Source organism: Perca flavescens, chromosome 21 (genome assembly GCF_004354835.1).
Source record: "Perca flavescens isolate YP-PL-M2 chromosome 21, PFLA_1.0, whole genome shotgun sequence".
Taxonomy (NCBI): Eukaryota; Metazoa; Chordata; class Actinopteri; order Perciformes; family Percidae; genus Perca; species Perca flavescens.
Window position 1 is genome coordinate 25913161 of NC_041351.1, and position 18767 is coordinate 25931927.

The window sequence follows — 18767 nt, forward strand, 5'->3', positions numbered from 1 at the left end:
CAGCCGTGTGCATCACTTTTTAGAGTCCTCTGGAAACCATCTCTGTTGTGTTGGGAGCTTCTCGTTGCGTGTTTCTCTATTTGGTGTGTTTTTTTTTTTTTTTTTCATTTTGTCTGGATCCTGTGCATGTGTTGTCAAATTGGTGTAGATTTTTTCTACATTTTGCAGTGCATTGAGTTCTCAGGGCCACCGTAGATGAAGGTACAGAAACGTATGGTTCGGTTAGCATATAAGGTAGCTGTTAGCTGGTAGTTAGCCAGCTACAGTGACTCAGACTTCAGAAAGCTCCTCAAGAGCCACAGAAGACATTCTGGTTTCACAGGTCCAATGCTCCTCATGGTGCATAACTGATCTTAATTGTGTCTTTGTGTGTTGAATTTCTAGTAAGTGTCCCTGTAATGATCCCTGTCGTCTATTCCCAGTCTGTCAGATCTGGAGAGGTTTATCAGTGTGGCGGACGCTGGCCTGACCCAGCAGGTGGAGGAGGGGGACTACGGTGGCCTGGTGGGGGTACTGGCTCACCTGCTGGCTGTTAAGGAAAGACAAAACAGCACAGATGCCATGTTTGAGCCGCTGCAGCAAACTATCGGCCTGCTGAAGCTCTACGAACAGGAGCTGCCTGACGTGGTCTACAAACAGCTGGAGGTAAGGATTGATGGGGGAGTCATTTTACTAGCACACATTCTTTCAGCTGAGTCACTTTTTCTTTGTGTCTTCCAATCACCAATCTCTGTTCTATGCTCTTCCTCCTGCCATTCCATAACCCGTCACTCCTGCCCTCCTTGCTTTTATCCCCCTCTCTCCACATCTATTTGTCCGTCTGCAGGGGTTGCCAGAGAAGTGGAACAATGTGAAAAAGCAGGCTGTGTTAGTCAAACAGCAGGTGGCACCTCTGCAGGCCATCGAGGTGGCCAGCCTGCGACGGAAGTGCGCTACATTCGATGTGGAGCAACACACCTTCAGGGAGCACTTTCGCAACAATGGGCCCTTCAGGTACAGGTTTTTGCCTCTGACAGTTTGTTTGCAAACACTTTAATTTAACACCCCATGTATCATTTATAAGCACTATACAAACACTTAATAAATGGTTTATTAAACACTATAGTGTATTTGTTAGCAAATACAAGAAAACTTTTAAATGTTTGTATAATGTATATATACAACCAAGGCTGTAGTACTCGAGTCCGGACTCAAGATGTTTTTCTGTTGTGTCGGACTCGTCTCGGACTCGTCTTGGACTTTGGACTTGGACTCACCAAATATTCTAGTTGGTCTCGACCAAGTCCAGCACTATATGCTTTTGTTCTAAAGTAACTTCCTCCTTCAAAACAAAACCATTGATGAAGTGCGCTCGTTCAGGAAACTGGTACTAGTTTATGTGACTTAAGTGTTTAAATTAAATTGTTATACTTAAAGTAAATAATGTGGCCTAATTGGATCCTGTCTTTCTCGGTCTTGACTTTCTCTCTTGACTTGGACTCAAACCTGTTTGGACTTGGTTTTGACTAGTCCTGGTCTTGGACTCAACAAAGGTGGACTTGACTACAGCCCTGTATACTGTACAACTATGAAGCATGCTGTAACTGATTACACGTTATAATATAGCTGTAATCATAAGTGTGCCACTCAAGTTCAGCGAGAAACTTTGATAGATTAAGAATGTCACCTTTCTGCCTCCTCACCTGATTATAGAGTGTTATCTCGAGACTCTCATGTCCGACAAGGCCAATTGAATCTTAACATAATGATCATTACATTCATAGGTAAGAGACGCTTCGTCATAATGTCTAATTGTTAGATTAGTTATGTGTGTAATTGGTCTCTTAATAACCTGGTGATTATTTTCCCATTAATGCCATGGAAGCCATTGTTAACTGTCACAGTGTGCAGTTAGACTCTGGTCTGGTTCTATTGCAGCCAAATCAGCCCTTCATTACCTTAACACTGCCTGATTTATACTGTGTGTGTGTGTGTGTTTGTGTGTGTGTATGTGTCTGTGTGCGTGTGCGAGTGTGTGTGTGTTTTGATGGGTGTGTGTGTTTTAATGGGGGCCTGTGTGTGTGTGTGTGTGTGTGTGTGTGCGTGTGGGTGTTGATGGGTGCCTTTGCCTGTGTGTGTGCTTGTGTGTGTGTGTGTGTGTGTGTGTGTGTGTGTGTGTTGATGGGTGCCTTGCCTGTGTGTGTGTGTGTGTGTGTGTGTGTTTTTTTGTTGTGTGTGTGTGTGTGTTGTTGTGTGTGTGTGTGTGTGTGTGTGTTGATTGGTGCCTTTGCCTGTGTGTGTGTGTGTGTGTGTGTGTGTGTGTGTTTTTTGTGTGTGTGTGTGTTGTTGTGTGTGTGTGTGTGTGTGTTTTGTTGTGTGTGTGTGTTGTTGTTGTGTGTGTGTGTGTGTGTGTGTGTGTGTGTGTTTTGTTGTGTGTGTGTGTGTTGTTGTGTGTGTGTGTGTGTGTGTGTTTTGTTGTGTGTGTGTTTTGTTGTGTGTGTGTGTGTGTGTGTGTGTGTGTGTGTGTGTGTGTGTTGATGGGTGCCTGTGTGGGATCATGCATTCATCCAGGTTTGACAGCGAGAGTCCCAACCAGATGTTGGACGCATTCCAGCTGCAGATCCAGGAGCGGGAGGCGGTGATGGCCTCCCTGGTGGAGTCTGCCAGCCTGTTCGAGGTCACCGTCCCCGAGTATAAACAGCTCCGACAATGCAGGTAAAGCCCAAAGCTGGACGGAGAAAATACCACAGACCCGTGCCAAATTCCAAACTAACGAGCCGTCACAGCAGAGATGCTCTTTTACTTCGCTGTCGGTCTCTGAAGAGTTCCAGTTTTCATGCTGGTTTCCTTCCCTTTGTCCGCTCTTCTGCGTCCCCAAGGCGGGAGGTGGGCCTGCTGAAGGAGCTGTGGGACATGATCAGCGTGGTGGAATCCAGCATGGCGACATGGATGATGACTCCCTGGAGAGACATCTACGTGGAGGACATGGAGCTGGAGTGCAAACGCTTCTCTAAAGATATCCGGGGGCTGGATAAAGAGGTGAGGGGAGAGAGCGTAGAAGGTCTCGAACGTAGCTGTTATCGTCTGTCCAAAGCCCTTAGACTGATTCCTGGCCTTTGTGCGTGATAGGTGAGAGCGTGGGATGCCTTCACCGGTTTGGACAGCAGGGTGAAGAACCTCCTCACCTCCCTGCGGGCCGTGGCAGAGCTCCAGAACCCGGCCATACGAGCCCGACACTGGCACCAGCTGATGGCTGCTACTGGAGTCCGCTTCACCATGGACCAGGTTTACATTTGATTCTCCAGATAAGCTATAAGAACATACTGCACATAGAGTTCTGTATTCACCAGCTGCATACTCTTTAGTTTACAAGCAGTGGTGTTGATATCATGTTGATTATTTAAGGGCTGGGATACACCCAAGGCAGTGTTCTCTGATTATTTCCATGTTTTCTGTCCCATCCTCACTGGGCGGTTTGTTCTGCTGAAGGAAGATCAGATGAGGGTTGTTTGTACTGTTCACACTGATCCAGCTGTTTAGTTTGTTTCCTACAGGGAAAGACAGTAAAAGCTGCCACCATTTGAATCCTATAATTACAGCCCACCTCCCTTTGAGGGTGGTCCTCTGAAACAATTGACTATTTTTTTTATCTTTAGAGTCTTGATGTAAACATCAGTCCCTTATAGTTTCCATCCTTGTCTAAGGAGTGCCTTTTTTTTCTTTCTGTTGGTGAACCAGATTATTATTGCTGGTCTGGCAGTTTTGTTTTTACCAGGCAGGGAATAACAGGCTTGGATGTCTCCGCTGTTAACAGAAATGCACTTGTTGCTCCAGCGACTTACGGTCGTCCTACGGGCGTCTGCCCCACTCTTGCTCGCGGCGGTGTCCCCAGGGGCCGCGGCTGCCCTGGCATAGCGCCGGGGTTTGGTCCTCAGACCGCTGATGATGAGGTCATTCATCCGGGAGTATTGCTCTCGATCGTCCACTCGATTCTCCAGAATCTTTTTGTCCTTTTCCGTGTTTTGTGCCATAAGTGTTTGGATTTCTCCCATCACATCCATTATTTTCTTTTGCTGAGACTTTGGGATCTCCGCTGACAGGAAGTCAAGAGATTTCTTGATCTCCTCTATCTCCTCAGGGGGGTTTGCATTTTTCCTTGGTGGCATTTTCTCTGACATTAAAGTTGAAAGCACAAAAGAGAAGCAGCGTTTTCATAGATCAGGATAGACAATTGATAGAAAGTTTGATAGACAACAGATCGGAGAGAGCACATCAATAACGCCACATCCGCGTTTGCCGCTCTTGCATTGAAATTGTACATACAGTTTTGAACGATTTATTTATTTGAAGGTTAGGAGACACCAAATGTCAAAAGGTTCGGTTAGATACTCTACCATGCATTGTACCAAGATTATTCCTTTTGAATGCCCCCAGTGATGAATCATTTTCACATAATGAACAGTGCCTTGGTTACTCACGCTGGAGCAGGTGAAAGTTTAAGATGGAGCAGTTGAGTTGGCAAAATGTACTCTTAGCTGCAGCTAATGAATGTGAATTCTCTGAGTTGACCAAACAAAAAGAAAGCTCCGGCTATTGGCTGATTTGTCTCCAGTGTCCATTTTACTATTTACTCAAAAATGATTGTGTTGAAAAAGATTCACCACGTGTGCTCTACATAAGCTCTCGTCAGTTTCAGGCAGGTGGCAGTTGTTCATATTTTTGTTAAAAACTCTGAATTCGGGGCTAACACATCCTGCCAGTCTGGGACACTAACAAAAATTAGCAGTTCCAGTGCAGAGCTGTCAAAAGGATCAGTTGTCATTCATACTTCAAAATAAAAAAAAAACACACATAAATGGCCAACTATTAAGCTGTTGAGTGTCATGCTTATTTTGTATATTTCTGAGTTATTAATATCTTAATAATGTATACTACACTGGCCAAGTTTACTTTGAAGTAGAGTCGTTGAGTCAGTCAGGCCTCAACAACTATGGAGGAAATATTTATTCATAATTCAAATTGAAAGTCCAAAGAGAAAACGAAGCCTTGACCAACTGCCACTTTGCTTGTTTGAAAGCCATGATGTCTCTCTCTCTCTCATGTGTGGGCCAAATTCTCTGGGCGGGCAAAGCAGAGAAAGAGGAGGTAACCTTTCCCCTTATGACCTCATAAGCAGCAAGATTCCAGATCGGCCCGTCTAAGCTTTCATTTTCTCAAAGGCAGAGCAGGATCCTGACACTCAGTTTACACCTATCGCCATTTCTAGCCACTGGCAGGCTGGGGGAACTCATATTAATGTTAAAAAACCTCATAAAGTGAAATTTTTATGTCATGGGACCTTTAAATATGTAAACATATGCAGATTTGTTCTCCCGTTATTAATATATATATATATATATATATATATATATATATATATATATATATATATATATATATATTGTAATTTCCCCTTGTGGGATTAATATACATTATTATTATTATTATTATATATATGTATATCATAATAATAATAATATGCTGCTACTAATGTTATCAGATGATTAAGTGTAGCTGAAAGGAAGTGTGTGTTTTCTCTGAGCAGGACACCACTCTGGCTAACCTGCTGCAGCTGAAGCTGCACTGCTTTGAAGAGGAGGTGAGAGGGATCGTGGACAAGGCTGTTAAAGAGATGGGCATGGAGAAAGTCCTCTCTGAGCTCAACTCCACATGGACAGGTAGAGGAAGAGACATTCTGTTGTAATAATAATAATAATAACTTTTATTTTTATAGCGCCTTTGACGAAACCCAAAGGCACTTTACCAGAGTTTCCACGGGGTCTTACAAAGTCTAAAATTTCAAAATCTAAATTTTAGGCCATTATAAAGTCTTAAATTGTGTTCTAGGTCTAAAATAATTTTCCGCAGCGCTTTACAATGTTTTTTTTATTTTTTATTCTGTGGTGTTTTAGTTCTTTCTTCGCTACTCCAAATATAATTTGCTGCAATGCGACTGAGACCAACATGCAATTTATATTGCAGCCGAGTGAACGGCTGTGCGAGTCTCTTTCGGAACAAATTTTATATTCTTCAGCTCTGGGGAAGATTATCGATGGTTCCAGACTCTGACAGTGACATTTTTTTTTTCCTTTTTAATGTCGTGATATAGGTCTTAAATTATATTTATGAAGGTCTTAAAAAGGTCTTAAAAAGGTCTTAAATTTGACTTATTGAAACCTGTCCAGAGGGACGGGGCTGCAACACTAAAGCAGGGTACCCGCGGGGTCTTAAAACTCTTACAAGTCTTAAATTTCGTTCACAAAGGTCTAAACATTTTTAGTGTCACATTTCATTAAACATTTCATAGTATTAAAGTATTTACATAGTATTACTCCTTCATTGTTTCGTCCCAAAGCATGGATGTATTGAATACTACATATTAATATAATACAATTATTTTTATAGTCTAAAATCTTTTCTGATATTTGATTATATCCTACATACTTTTGCCAGTATGGCCATGAAGTTGGTATTACATTTCATCCTAAATGGTATTAAAAATGTCTTAAATGTAACGCAGGCCAGCGTCTCATGTGTCGTCAGCATGAGAGTTTTTTTCCCCTGCCTCCCAGAGTCTGTGACCTATAGCTGAGTGTGTGTGTGTCCTGTCCAGGTATGCAGTTCCAGTATGAGCCCCACCGCCGCACCAACGTGCCCCTGCTGCGCACGGACGAGGAGCTGATCGAGACGCTGGAGGACAACCAGGTGCAGCTGCAGAACCTCAGGTCCTCCAAGTACATTGCCCACTTCCTGGACGAGGTGTCATCATGGCAGAGCAAGCTGTCTGTGGCCGACTCGGTCATCTCCATCTGGTTCGAGGTGCAGCGCACGTGGACCCACCTGGAGAGCATCTTCATCGGCTCGGAGGACATCCGCTCGCAGCTGCCAGAGGTTACACACTGAACACATGCACACACATACACACAGTTAATTACATCCCCGACGAGCTCAGATTCCTGCAGGCCTTGACCTGCGCCCTGTCGTTGCCATACGTATGAATCCAGATAGCGCGACTGTTATAGCTGCTAATTAAGAATGCATTAATTGGCTCATACTCCCAGTTTAGCGAGCTGAGATTACACAACTTTTTATTAATTGCTCCCACAACGTCGGGGGTGTGCTTAAACTCAGGTTTTTGCTATTAAACCTCTGATTCGCCTCTCTTTCTCTTTTGGGAACCTAAATCCACCGGCCCTTGTGAAATCCTCTGCAGGACTCCAGGCGCTTTGAGGGGATTGATGCTGATTTCAAAGAGCTGGCAAACGCTGTGCATCAAACGCCCAACGTAGTGGAGGCCACCAATAAACCGGGCCTGTTTGGTAAACTGGAGGACATCCAGAGCAGGTGAGACTTCTCTCTGAATCTATGTTATCAGGAGCACTCTGGTACAGACTTTAGACTTCAGACACATGGATGCACACACTGACTGTGTTTCTCTACAGGCTGTCTCTATGTGAAAAAGCTCTGGCAGAATACCTGGACACCAAGCGTCTGGCCTTCCCCAGGTTTTACTTCATCTCTTCGGCTGATTTGCTGGACATCCTGTCTAATGGGACCAACCCGCACCAGGTGGCTCCACTGTATTTTAGGCTTCAGTCTGTTCCCAGAGTCACTTTCTACTTCACATTTTTTGACAGTCTTCATAAACCATGTTCGATTGCACCGTTCAGCTATTTAGCTGAGGGCTGTTGACTTCTGCAGTACCCGCAGTGTTCACACAGGGGCAATGTCGCTCATAGTTTTGCAGCTTGTTCCAATTTCCATCATCAGGATATTGTCTTATGCTTTTCCACAGAGGAGAAATAAATCACTGTTAAGCACAACTTTCCACTAAATCTCCTTAAAGAGGAAGTTAACAGGCATGCTGCAGAACGTGGGTCCTGCCATTCTATAAATGATTCTGAATAACAGTAATGAAGCTGAATGCCTGTTTGTTTGCTTAGGTCCAGAAGCATCTGTCTAAGCTGTTTGACAACATGGCTAAGATGCGATTTGAAGCAGATGGACAGGAGAATCCTTCTCAGACTGGTCTGGGCATGTACAGCAAAGAGGAGGAGTATGTCTCCTTTAATGAGCCCTGTGACTGCACTGGACAGGTAAATACACCCGTCATCATTTATTGATGTCTCTAAAACTGTGCTACCATCACTAAATCTTCATGGGACTTAGTGCTGACAGTGGCACTACGGCTGTCTGTAGAGGAATGTAATGGATGAGGAAACTCTTTTACCTGCCATTTTCTGTAATAGAAGAAAATATATATCAAATACAGATATCACAACCCACAATAAAGGAAGGAAATGAAATGGAGTCTGTCATTGCCCCTGGGGTTTTGCATATCAAAGCCTTTAAATCCATTAATTTTCCATTACATCCCATAGTATTTGCCTAACTCCACTTCCACTCTAATGCTTATTAATGACCTCATTAGGGTCTGTTGATAAGAGAGCCATCGGTGCTCACGTGACACACATTGCAACGTTTTTCTACATTTCTATTCATGGGCCTGTCTGTGGGTTTTTTGTAAGGTGGAGGTGTGGCTGAACCGGGTTCTGCACAGCATGCGCTCCACTGTCCGACACGAGATGACCGAGGCAGTGCTGGCCTATGAGGACAAACCCAGAGAGCAGTGGCTCTTTGACTATCCGGCGCAGGTAAATTAGCTCAGCGGGATGTTTCTATCTGACGATACTCAATCCCACATCTGATGGATTGGTACCAGAATAATGTCCATGCCTCTCTTACATATTGCAGTCCAGTGCACACACTCACGAATGCTTACAGACACAGTTTGCAGCCAGATAGTGTTGATTATTTAGAACGGTAAGACAGAGGACGGGAAGAAGTCTGTGTGTGGTAATGGAACATGCGTACAAATTGATCCTGTGACATCACTGACTGTGGTGTGGTACCTGGCTGAAAGGTTCAGTCCACACAGAGCAGCAAATGGAACGGATTTAGGACTTTAGAGCGATGTTGAAATCAACTTCAGGATCAATAGTGTTTACTTTATAAAAAAATCATTGTTGCTGAATCACTGTGTGTGTGTGTGTGTGTGTGTGTGTGTGTGTGTGTGTGTGTGTGTGTGTGTGTGTGTGTGTGTGTGTGTGTGTGTGTGTGCGTGCGTGCAGCTCACAGGTGGCAACTAAATATTCACTTTGGCCAACTGTTAACATAGCAAAGCAAAGCAAATTATTATTATTAAATTATCTTTAGCATATATCTCATTATTGAGAGTCCCCTATGTCAGTTGGTACTGAGGCTAACTGCCCCCCCTCAGAGACAGTCTGAGCAGCAACAACACTGCTCTCCAAACACCAATCACACAAAAGCAAATTGTAACACAGTGTTCACTAGCAAGGACCACGCCACAACAATATGTCATTTAAAGATTTAATGAATGCTTGATTACAGAATGTTAATAACATAGGAACAGATTTGGATGGTGGGTGAGATTGAAAATTGATGTTGTGTGATTGGTTGGTCCGGGAGGATGTACTGGAGACCGGGTGGAGTGACTCAGTTTTGGGGTTCCGCCTCAGATGCCATCACCCGAGCTGATTGCAAATAAAGATTCTTAGTCCGTCTAGTTTGGGAATTATGGAAATGTGAAGTGTTAACAAAATAATATTTAAAACTATAAAGTAAATCTGTTTTTATTTTATATTTTATTGTAAACACAAATGTACAATTTGAAGAATGTTAATGTCGAAGATAGTCAATAACTGCAATTTAAAAAAATCAAGGAGGGACTAAGTTGGTCTAAAAGCTTTGTTAAATATGGATTAATTAAACTATAATATTATGTTAAGAAACTAGATTGTGTGTAGAACATAACCTCTTATTTTTCTCCGGATCACAAGAGATTTAGTGACCTCATGCAGACCAAAGCAACCTTCAGTAATCAGAATACCTGGAAAATAAGTTGATAAAACTTTGATTATTTTTTCATTGTTAATATTAAGTTTAATTTGCTCAGTGTCATATTTTTTTATTCCCTGCAAGAACCGATAGGAGTATCTATAGTCTATATGCACGACGTTCCACTTCCGGGATTGCTCCGTTGTCGCTGGAAAATCCGCCCTCTTTTTCGCCCGGATGTCCGTCCCCTTCCTCTTTCTTTGTGTTGGTGTTCTAAACTCTGGTGGATTTATGATGACTATGGTTAACTGCTCCTCAGATCTCGGCAGGGTAAATCCAGACAGCTAGCTAAACTATCTGTCCAATCTGAGTTTTCTGTTGCACGACTAAAACTACTTTTGAACGTACACGTTCCACCAAAACAAGTTCCTTCCTCCTGGCTGTCTGGCCAAGACGATTGTGATTGGTTTAAAGAAATGCCAATAAACCAGAGCACATTTTTCTCCCATCCAGGAATGCTGTGTGGACTAGCCAGACCCTCCTCCGCAGTGCTGTGGAGGAAGGTCTGTCAAAGCGAGACTAGAGTATCTATAAAACCCTAACGATAACCATCCCTAGATGTCGGAGGTTGTTCTGAAGCCCTGAAACCTGTCCACCGTGTCCTCATGCTCTGGCGCTCTGCTGCCACTTAGCGTCTACAGCTAGCAAGTACAGCCCACACTTACCAGCAAGGTTTAAGGCAAAAAGTACAGTATTACCATTATAAATAATATAATATGTTGTTTTTAGTTCAGAAAATGAGGATCATAGAAGGAAATGTAATATTAAGCACCAGTATGCACGAACAACTGTGTATTTCAGTATGGTGTGAAACTGTGGAATTCTGTGGATAATGACTTTAAGGGTAATATCAGTATGTTTCAGTTCAAGAAAATGTACAGGGAAATGAAAATTAGACATTAGAACTTGCCAGATAAATGTATTTGTTTATTATTTTTCTTTTTCTTTTTCTTTTTCTTTTTCTTTTTCTTTTTCTTTTTCTTTTTCTTTTCTTTATTTTTTGGTCTTTTTCTCTCTATCTTTTCTCTGTAAAATAAATTGGTAACTGACCAACAGTGGTGCTGGTGAAATAAGATTTTTCTATCCATCCTTTCCGATCAAGGATAATGTAATGTCATTAGCAATTCCTTTATGGTTGCATTACAGTATAAAATGTGTCTGTTTCCATGATCGTAAAAAAAAAATTGAGATGTGAAAGGTGGTAACGTGTTTAAGTGGCAGCAAGCACATCAAATGGAACCGCTGACATCTTTATATTGCCCCTTTAAATACAGGAATCCATCTACATAAAATCTTATCAACGGGGATCTGCCTTTGATTTCTTCCATTGTCCCCAATCCAGGTGGCGCTGACCTGCACTCAGATCTGGTGGACGTCTGACATCGGCATGGCGTTCGCCCGTCTGGAGGAGGGCTACGACAACGCCATGAAGGAGTACTACAAGAAGCAGGTGTCCCAGCTCAACACCCTCATCTCCATGCTGGTTGGCCAGCTTACGCCGGGCGATCGGCAGAAGGTCATGACCATCTGCACCATCGACGTCCACGCCAGGGACGTGGTGGCCAAGATGATCGCTCAGAAGGTGAGATCAGTGTGGCTGAGAACATGTACTGTTGCAACCCGTTCTCACTCCCAACTCGTTAAACACTTGGTCAGTGTCCCTCAGCGTCAGATACCGACGCAAAAATCACCCTTCAGTGTCTGAATGGAACGTACTGGGCAGAGCAGCAGCTCGAACGCAGCGATGACGTAGTATTAGGAGAGACAACTGTAGAGAGACAACAGTAGAGAGTACTATGTAAAGAGACAACGGTAGAGAGTAGTATATAGAGAAGAGTATTATGTAGAGTGACAACAGTAGATAGTACTATGTAGAGAGACAACAGTAGAGAGTACTATGTAGAGAGACAACGGTAGAGAGTAGTATATAGAGAACAGTATTATGTAGAGAGACAACAGTAGATAGTACTATGTAGAGAGACAACAGTAGATAGTAATATGTAGAGAGACAACAGTAGAGAGTAGTATGTAGAGAAGAGTAGTATGTAAAGAGACAACAGTAGAGACTAGTATGTAGAGAGACAGCAGTAGAGAGTAGTATGTAGAGAGACAACAGTAGAGAGTAGTATGTAGAGAAGAGTAGTATGTAAAGAGACAACGGTAGAGAGTAGTATATAGAGAACAGTATTATGTAGAGAAACAACATTAGAGAGTAGTATGTAGAGAGACAACAGTAGAGAGTAGTTTGTAGAGAGACAACAGTAGAGAGTAGTATGTAGAGAGACAGCAGTAGAGAGTAGTATGTAGAGAGACAGCAGTAGAGAGTAGTATGAAGAGAGACAACAGTAAAGAGTAGTATGTAGAGAGACAACAGTAGAGAGTAGTATGTAGAGAGACAGCAGTAGAGAGTAGTATGTAGAGAGACAGCAGTAGAGAGTAGTATGAAGAGAGACAACAGTAGAGAGTACTATGTAGAGAGACAACGGTAGAGAGTAGTATGTAGAGAACAGTATTATGTAGAGAGACAACAGTAGATAGTACTATGTAGAGAGACAACAGTAGAGAGTAGTATGTAGAGAAGAGTAGTATGTAAAGAGACAACGGTTGAGAGTAGTATATAGAGAACAGTATTATGTAGAGAGACAACAGTAGAGAGTAGTATGAATAAAAGAGTAGTATGTAGAGAGACAACAGTAGAGAGTAGTATGTAGAGAGACAGCAGTAGAGAGTAGTATGAAGAGAGACAACAGTAGAGAGTAGTATGTAGAGAGACAACAGTAGAGAGTACTATGTAGAGAGACAATGGTAGAGAGTAGTATATAGAGAACAGTATTATGTAGAGAGACAACAGTAGAGAGTAGTATGTAGAGAGACAACAGTAGCGAGTAGTATGTAGAGAGACAACAGTAGAGAGTAGTATGTAGAGAGACAGCAGTAGAGAGTAGTATGTAGAGAGACAGCAGTAGAGAGTAGTATGAAGAGAGACAGAGTAGTATGAAATACTGAAAATCCGTGCAGGTACATTGGTTGGGGTGGTGGATGGGTCAAATAACACAGGACTATCACCCAGGAGACCGGGGTTCATGTCCCGTTCTTGTCCCGCATTTCAATGAATCAACGTTTTGTTACCCCACCCACCATCTTTTCCTAAACCTAACTGTCTCGTTCTTGTGCCACATGTCGGCTAAACGTTGGTCCCGACCCAGAGCGTCAGAAAGTGACGCCAAGAGTCCTGACCAAGCATGTCTAAATATGACGCTAATGGAGACTTTTTGCGTCAATAACAAACGCCAAAGGGAGTGAGAATGTGTTGGTACTGTATACATTCCTATGTAGACACCACGACTGCTGCTGTATTTTTGAGAGGCTATTACCAGTGAGTAATGCACTCAAGATATTCGAGCAAGACTTGTCATTACCATAATTAGAGGCTGGGAAAGCTCTGATTATTTCTGGCTTCATTATAAGCCTAGGCACTCACTCATAACTCTCTCTTTATTATTTTCAAGGTGGAGAGTTCTCAGGCCTTCGTGTGGCTCTCCCAGCTGAGACACCGCTGGGATGAGAAGGAGAAGCATTGTTTTGCCAACATTTGCGATGCCCAGTTTCTCTACTCCTACGAATACCTGGGCAACACGCCACGATTAGTCATCACTCCTCTAACAGACAGGTACTGAGGGCTCATTTTTGTGCATTTGTTCAGAGGCAACAAACAGTCATGATTGCTTGTTAATTGACTAGGTGATGCTATTTCCAATGATGTTGCTATACCAAGCTTTCCGTTCTTGCACATCATATAGCCTATGCAGTTAACAATGGTAATGCTGGCATATTTACCAATGCCACATGCATGCACCATCCTTCTAAATCTGTGCTGTTAGGGCATCTACCGAAATAATTAGTAGAATATCATGAGTGTAATAAATAATGTGTAGATTATCCTTTGCTAAGATGAATTTGACTGATAGCATTATTTATTTATTTATATATTATTTTCAATAGATATTTGTAAATTGATATTTTGTTATTGTGAATTTGTTTGGCCGCAATAATCGTGATATGGCAACAGCCCTATCTGTGTGCTGACAGAAACACTCTCTCTGAGAACAAGCTTGGGTGGAGTTGCTGAGTGTAAACTATCCAGGGAAGGGTTCAAATCATGCAAGAGATGAAACATCTTCGAAGCACCTTTAACCAAGTCCAGTTGCCCTTGGTTGTGACTCTTCCTTGGGTGACTGAGAACCTTCACAGACATCTTATTAAGCATTTTGGAGTTTAAACTCCAAATCCAAAACCGAGCAGGACAGAGCCGCTACCACTAACCAAACTCTGATATAGTAGCATCTTCCTAATGTACTGAACCTTGCTGGCCTTACAACAAACAACATTTCAAGTTGCAGACACATTTCTAATGTCCATTGTTCACATTGAATCTTCCATCGTTTCTCAAACAAAAAGAAGCACATGGCTAATTATCATGCAGAATGACGTAATCAGACCTTCCCTCGTGGTTGGCCTTCTGTAGTGTTCCATGCATTGGTAATATGAGGATCATAGTGACTAAGAAGAACAAGCTACTCCCGTTTCCTAATGGACGCACATGCGGGACTGTTTGTCAGATCGGAGGTCTGATGTTTGGAGCAGCAAAGTGGTGTAGATGCTAAGTTCCCGGATTTCAGTTCCGACAGCCATATATATACAGATGCTCCCAATCAAGCAAAGAGGGTGTGAAACATTAGGCAGCCATGAATGTGTAACTACAGGGAGAGTGTGTTTTTTTCTGAGCAACGAGTGTTTGTTTGATAACAGGCTTTCAATCTGATGGGACATTTATCAGACTATTGGGTTATTGGAATAATGGGCTGTCGGAACAATGACATGGCACCACCTAGTTACGGTTGTTAAGCTATGTTTAGACAATCTCTGTTTGGGGAAAAGGTTCACTCCTGAAAAATGTTAAGTGAAACGCAGGAATATCTAGCAGGAAGTCCTGTGCAGATTTATCAAATAGGCCAGTTTGCATGAAGCCCATTCGAAAGCCATTATTAGTACATTTTTAAAAATCTGTGTTGATGAAAATTAGTATTTTTCCCTTAATTGAAAAACTGACTAAAAGATACAAGCGTCTCGTTTAACAATAACCATCTGACGCATTCTAAGGATCTTTGCTTGAATAATTTTTCATACCTACCACAAGCAAAACCTTGTAGAACAACTCAGCTCGGGCACTTTGCCAACAGTTTGTTTGTTCACATGCATGTTTCTGTAGGATTCCCGATAAAGTTTGAACTACGCAGAGATGAATACCTGCCTCCCAGATCCCTTTGGCAGTGTTTGACAGTGCGGTTTTCCAGACTGACCAATATTCCCTTTGAAGCCTGAACAAAGCAGAAACAATGGGCTTTGATGGCCGGATCAGCAGCCGTGTAGCAAGACGTCACCATATGGTGCATGCCCTCGCTGTGGCTCGCTGCAACTCACACTGTTTGCCACTGGCTTTCATTTTAACAATGGACCGTGAACCAGGGGGCTGGGTGTCAAATCTTTTAATCCATTACTTGAGAGAACAGCGAAAAACATGTTTGCTTCATGATATTGTGACACAAGTTTCTTTATAACGGAGCCAGCAGGAGAAGATGCTGTCAAGTGAAAACTGGATGTCACCAAACATCACAGTAGCTGCAAAAAAAAAGTTGTTTTTAGTTTGACAGTATGAATACATTAGAGACAAAAGAAAAAAAAATAAGATATAAAAGAAACATGAGGCAATATATAAAAGACATAAATATGATTTGAATAGAATAAAACAAAAATAGAAGTTAAAAATAAGCAGTAAGCAAAGCTATGTGAATAAATAGCCCTAAATGTAATGAAGGCAGAAACATTTTGAGCCTACATTTGGAAGAACTGAGAGTTGTTTTCTGGGCGTTTGTTTAAAACATGTAATATGTAGAAACTGATTGTTTCTTCTCCGTGTTTAGTTTTGACGCTGGGAACAGATGACCCGAGAGGTCTGGACCGTTGTATTGAATTTATTCACTGCTTTAAATGTTGAAAATAAAAAAATAAGAATCATGTGAACAGATGTTAATGACAGCGGTGATATAGGAAACATCAAACCATCCATATGCAGCTGCTGTGAAAATATGTGTAATGAATACAGGTTTGGATGTGCTTGTTTAGCACAGGCTGACTGTAGTCAGTATGGTGTGTTCACCTTCTGCAGCAGCATCATTAGGCTAAAGGGATCACCCGCGCTGATCTAAAACAGCGGGAATCTTTTGGTTATATCACTGTCATGTGATTCAGATAATGTAGTAACACAGGTACACAGCCTATGAAGTAAACCAAGCCTCTTTATTATCATCATAAAAAAAATTTCTAACCGTATCCCCCCCCTATCATTTGTGTTGCTACGAACATGTATAGGGTCACGGGCCGACAACTAACAATTAAATAATATTAAATATTGTGTATAGTCTGACCAGTAATCACTTATATCTATCTAGTACAGCGAGACGTATCTGTATGCGTGTCTGTGTTTGGGGGCGTGTTGGGGGGAAAGGTAACCTGCACGTCACACGCAGACGCCACATGCAGAACGCTTTACAACGTTAGCTACATGATTGCTGGATATAAGCCAGACACTGTATCGTATTAAATTGCTGTGAGCTGTAGCCTACATTCACATTCACACAACAGAGGCAGAACATAACGTAATTTCGGAGAATATTTCTTCACAGCGCCGTGCAATGCGAGATTATTTTAGAGCTGAACCGGGCAGATACAGCAGTTTTCATCAGACTCACCCTGGGTCGGTTTAATTAAGTCTACTGCTAAATTACAACACTAATAACATTACCGTCGCCAATATACCCCCGCCAATCAAATCCCCTACTTCACATTTAACCGTCAAGCCACTAAACCTGTATGGAAATGAACACCTCTGCTGAAGTCTTAAATTCGTTAACGATCATACAACACAAGCCAACACCGTCTCTCTCTCTCTCTCTCTCTCTCTCTCTCTCTCTCTCCTTCTCTGTGCACACACACACACACACACACACACACACAAAACAGTCCGGTTCTGGTGGTTGATTAATGCAGATATTTGCTGATTAGCGGGCCTGATGGGTAGCGCACTGTCATGAGTCCATGAGGCTAATGTCTGATTTCTCCACATTTTCATTGTGATATTTTGTGATTAAATTCTGAATCTGCCGCGTTCTCGTCAGGTAAATAAAGTAGTATAATGTCTTCCTCTGATGTAGACTGACTGTAAGTCAGTAGTAGGCTATCCAGTGGAGTTGCATATGAAGTGGTTTGGGATCCTTCTGTAAGTCATTTTGGGGTACAATTTGGTTTTGAAGAATTTTACAAGCACCAATACCACGGGCCAAGCAATCGGCCCGTTCCAAACAGGCCCATTTTCAACGGGCACTGTACTAGTAATTACAATTTGGCATATGTAAACAAAATCAACAACTACCAGTCATACCCCTTAGGACCTTAGCTAATGTTAGAAATTAATTGTGGTTAAACAAAGAAACCGCAATTATTTGAAAAAAATGTACTGTAAGACAATTATTTAGTAATTGTTACAGGCCTACTCGGAGACGACTGACTGTGAGATGTTTGGCCATATTTTCAGAGAGCCCATGAAGCCTGTTGGCGCCGATATCGGGATGATACACTGTAAACAGATGGGATCATTTGTCTTCTGTGAGCTTCTGTCTCTCGTTATGCTTTCCAATATTATCCCCTCACATACATCATCTATTAACCAGCAGCTCATTAAAATCATTGCTGTGTTAACATTCAAGGCAAAGCATTGTGTTTATTGCCCTGATCAATAAAGTCCTGATTGTCTCCATCAGTTCCCATCCATGATGCTGCTGGTTTTTATTGATACGAGATGGGCCCGCTGCTTGTTAGTCCTGACGGCTTCTGTCACTGGTGTCGCTAATCAGCCTGCGTGATAATCAAAGCACAGGAGCAGATTCTATTATCATATAATGAGGTTATGTACAATGATGGCTGACTATCTTTGCTGGTTATAAGACTGTGTCAGAACACGGTTTGTCATTTGTAGTGTTTACGGCTGTGTGCAGTTTTCTAAATGCTGCTGTAGAAATGAAACCATAAAGTCACTCTGGATCATCCAGATGGAGAGCTGTGTACATGCTGGAGCCATTCCCACTTTTGCATATCATTTTAAAATGAGTCCTTTCTGGGTCTATAATATATCACTTTACTTTGGAGAACTGTACAAAACTCTACATCACACACAGAACCGTAGATAATTAATCATAATTAATCATAATATTTATTAGATTATGTGGTAGTGAAGTAGAACAATAAATACTCTTGGAAGTACACTTAGGTAGAAAACCCACAATGTCAACCATACATTTGACCTAAAGGTTTTCAGCATATTTGCTACCAGTTTGTGCATGCAGCAGCAGGGAGCCATGCTGTTTCAGTGTTCTTCATCCATTAGTTACAGTTTCATTCTGCTGATCTTCGGCCCTCCATGCTCCATCGTATCTGACCGTGCCCACCCCCTTTACTCTGAGTTTCAGATTTTGCCCTCTGGCTCTAGGTTCAGATTCCCTGTGATTAAGAGTAACAGGTACAAACACTCCTTCATCCCCACAGCCATTTCACTAGTGAACTCAGGCCGGGGGAAGAGGAGGTAGTAACTCCCAACTCACTTGTCAAAGTGTGTAGTTTAGTAAGCGATATATGATGTGTTCCGTGTTGATGGTGATAGTGATGATTAGGATAATGATGATATCTGTGCAGCTGATGTGGACAATTTGTGTTAT

General features: G+C 42.2%; 1 protein-coding gene across 1 annotated transcript in view; it reads left to right on the top strand.

Annotated features, from left to right (window-relative positions):
• dnah9 (dynein, axonemal, heavy chain 9) overlaps window positions 1–18767 on the top strand; it is a 136257-nt gene that overhangs the window by 26611 nt on the left and 90879 nt on the right. The window contains exons 21-33 of the mRNA XM_028566995.1: window positions 423–645; window positions 827–993; window positions 2551–2694; window positions 2859–3018; window positions 3109–3264; window positions 5564–5696; window positions 6632–6909; window positions 7232–7362; window positions 7461–7587; window positions 7962–8114; window positions 8547–8672; window positions 11282–11521; window positions 13449–13609. Coding sequence (XP_028422796.1) covers window positions 423–645; window positions 827–993; window positions 2551–2694; window positions 2859–3018; window positions 3109–3264; window positions 5564–5696; window positions 6632–6909; window positions 7232–7362; window positions 7461–7587; window positions 7962–8114; window positions 8547–8672; window positions 11282–11521; window positions 13449–13609 — 2199 coding nt within the window. The remainder of the gene's footprint in view (window positions 1–422; window positions 646–826; window positions 994–2550; window positions 2695–2858; window positions 3019–3108; window positions 3265–5563; window positions 5697–6631; window positions 6910–7231; window positions 7363–7460; window positions 7588–7961; window positions 8115–8546; window positions 8673–11281; window positions 11522–13448; window positions 13610–18767) is intronic.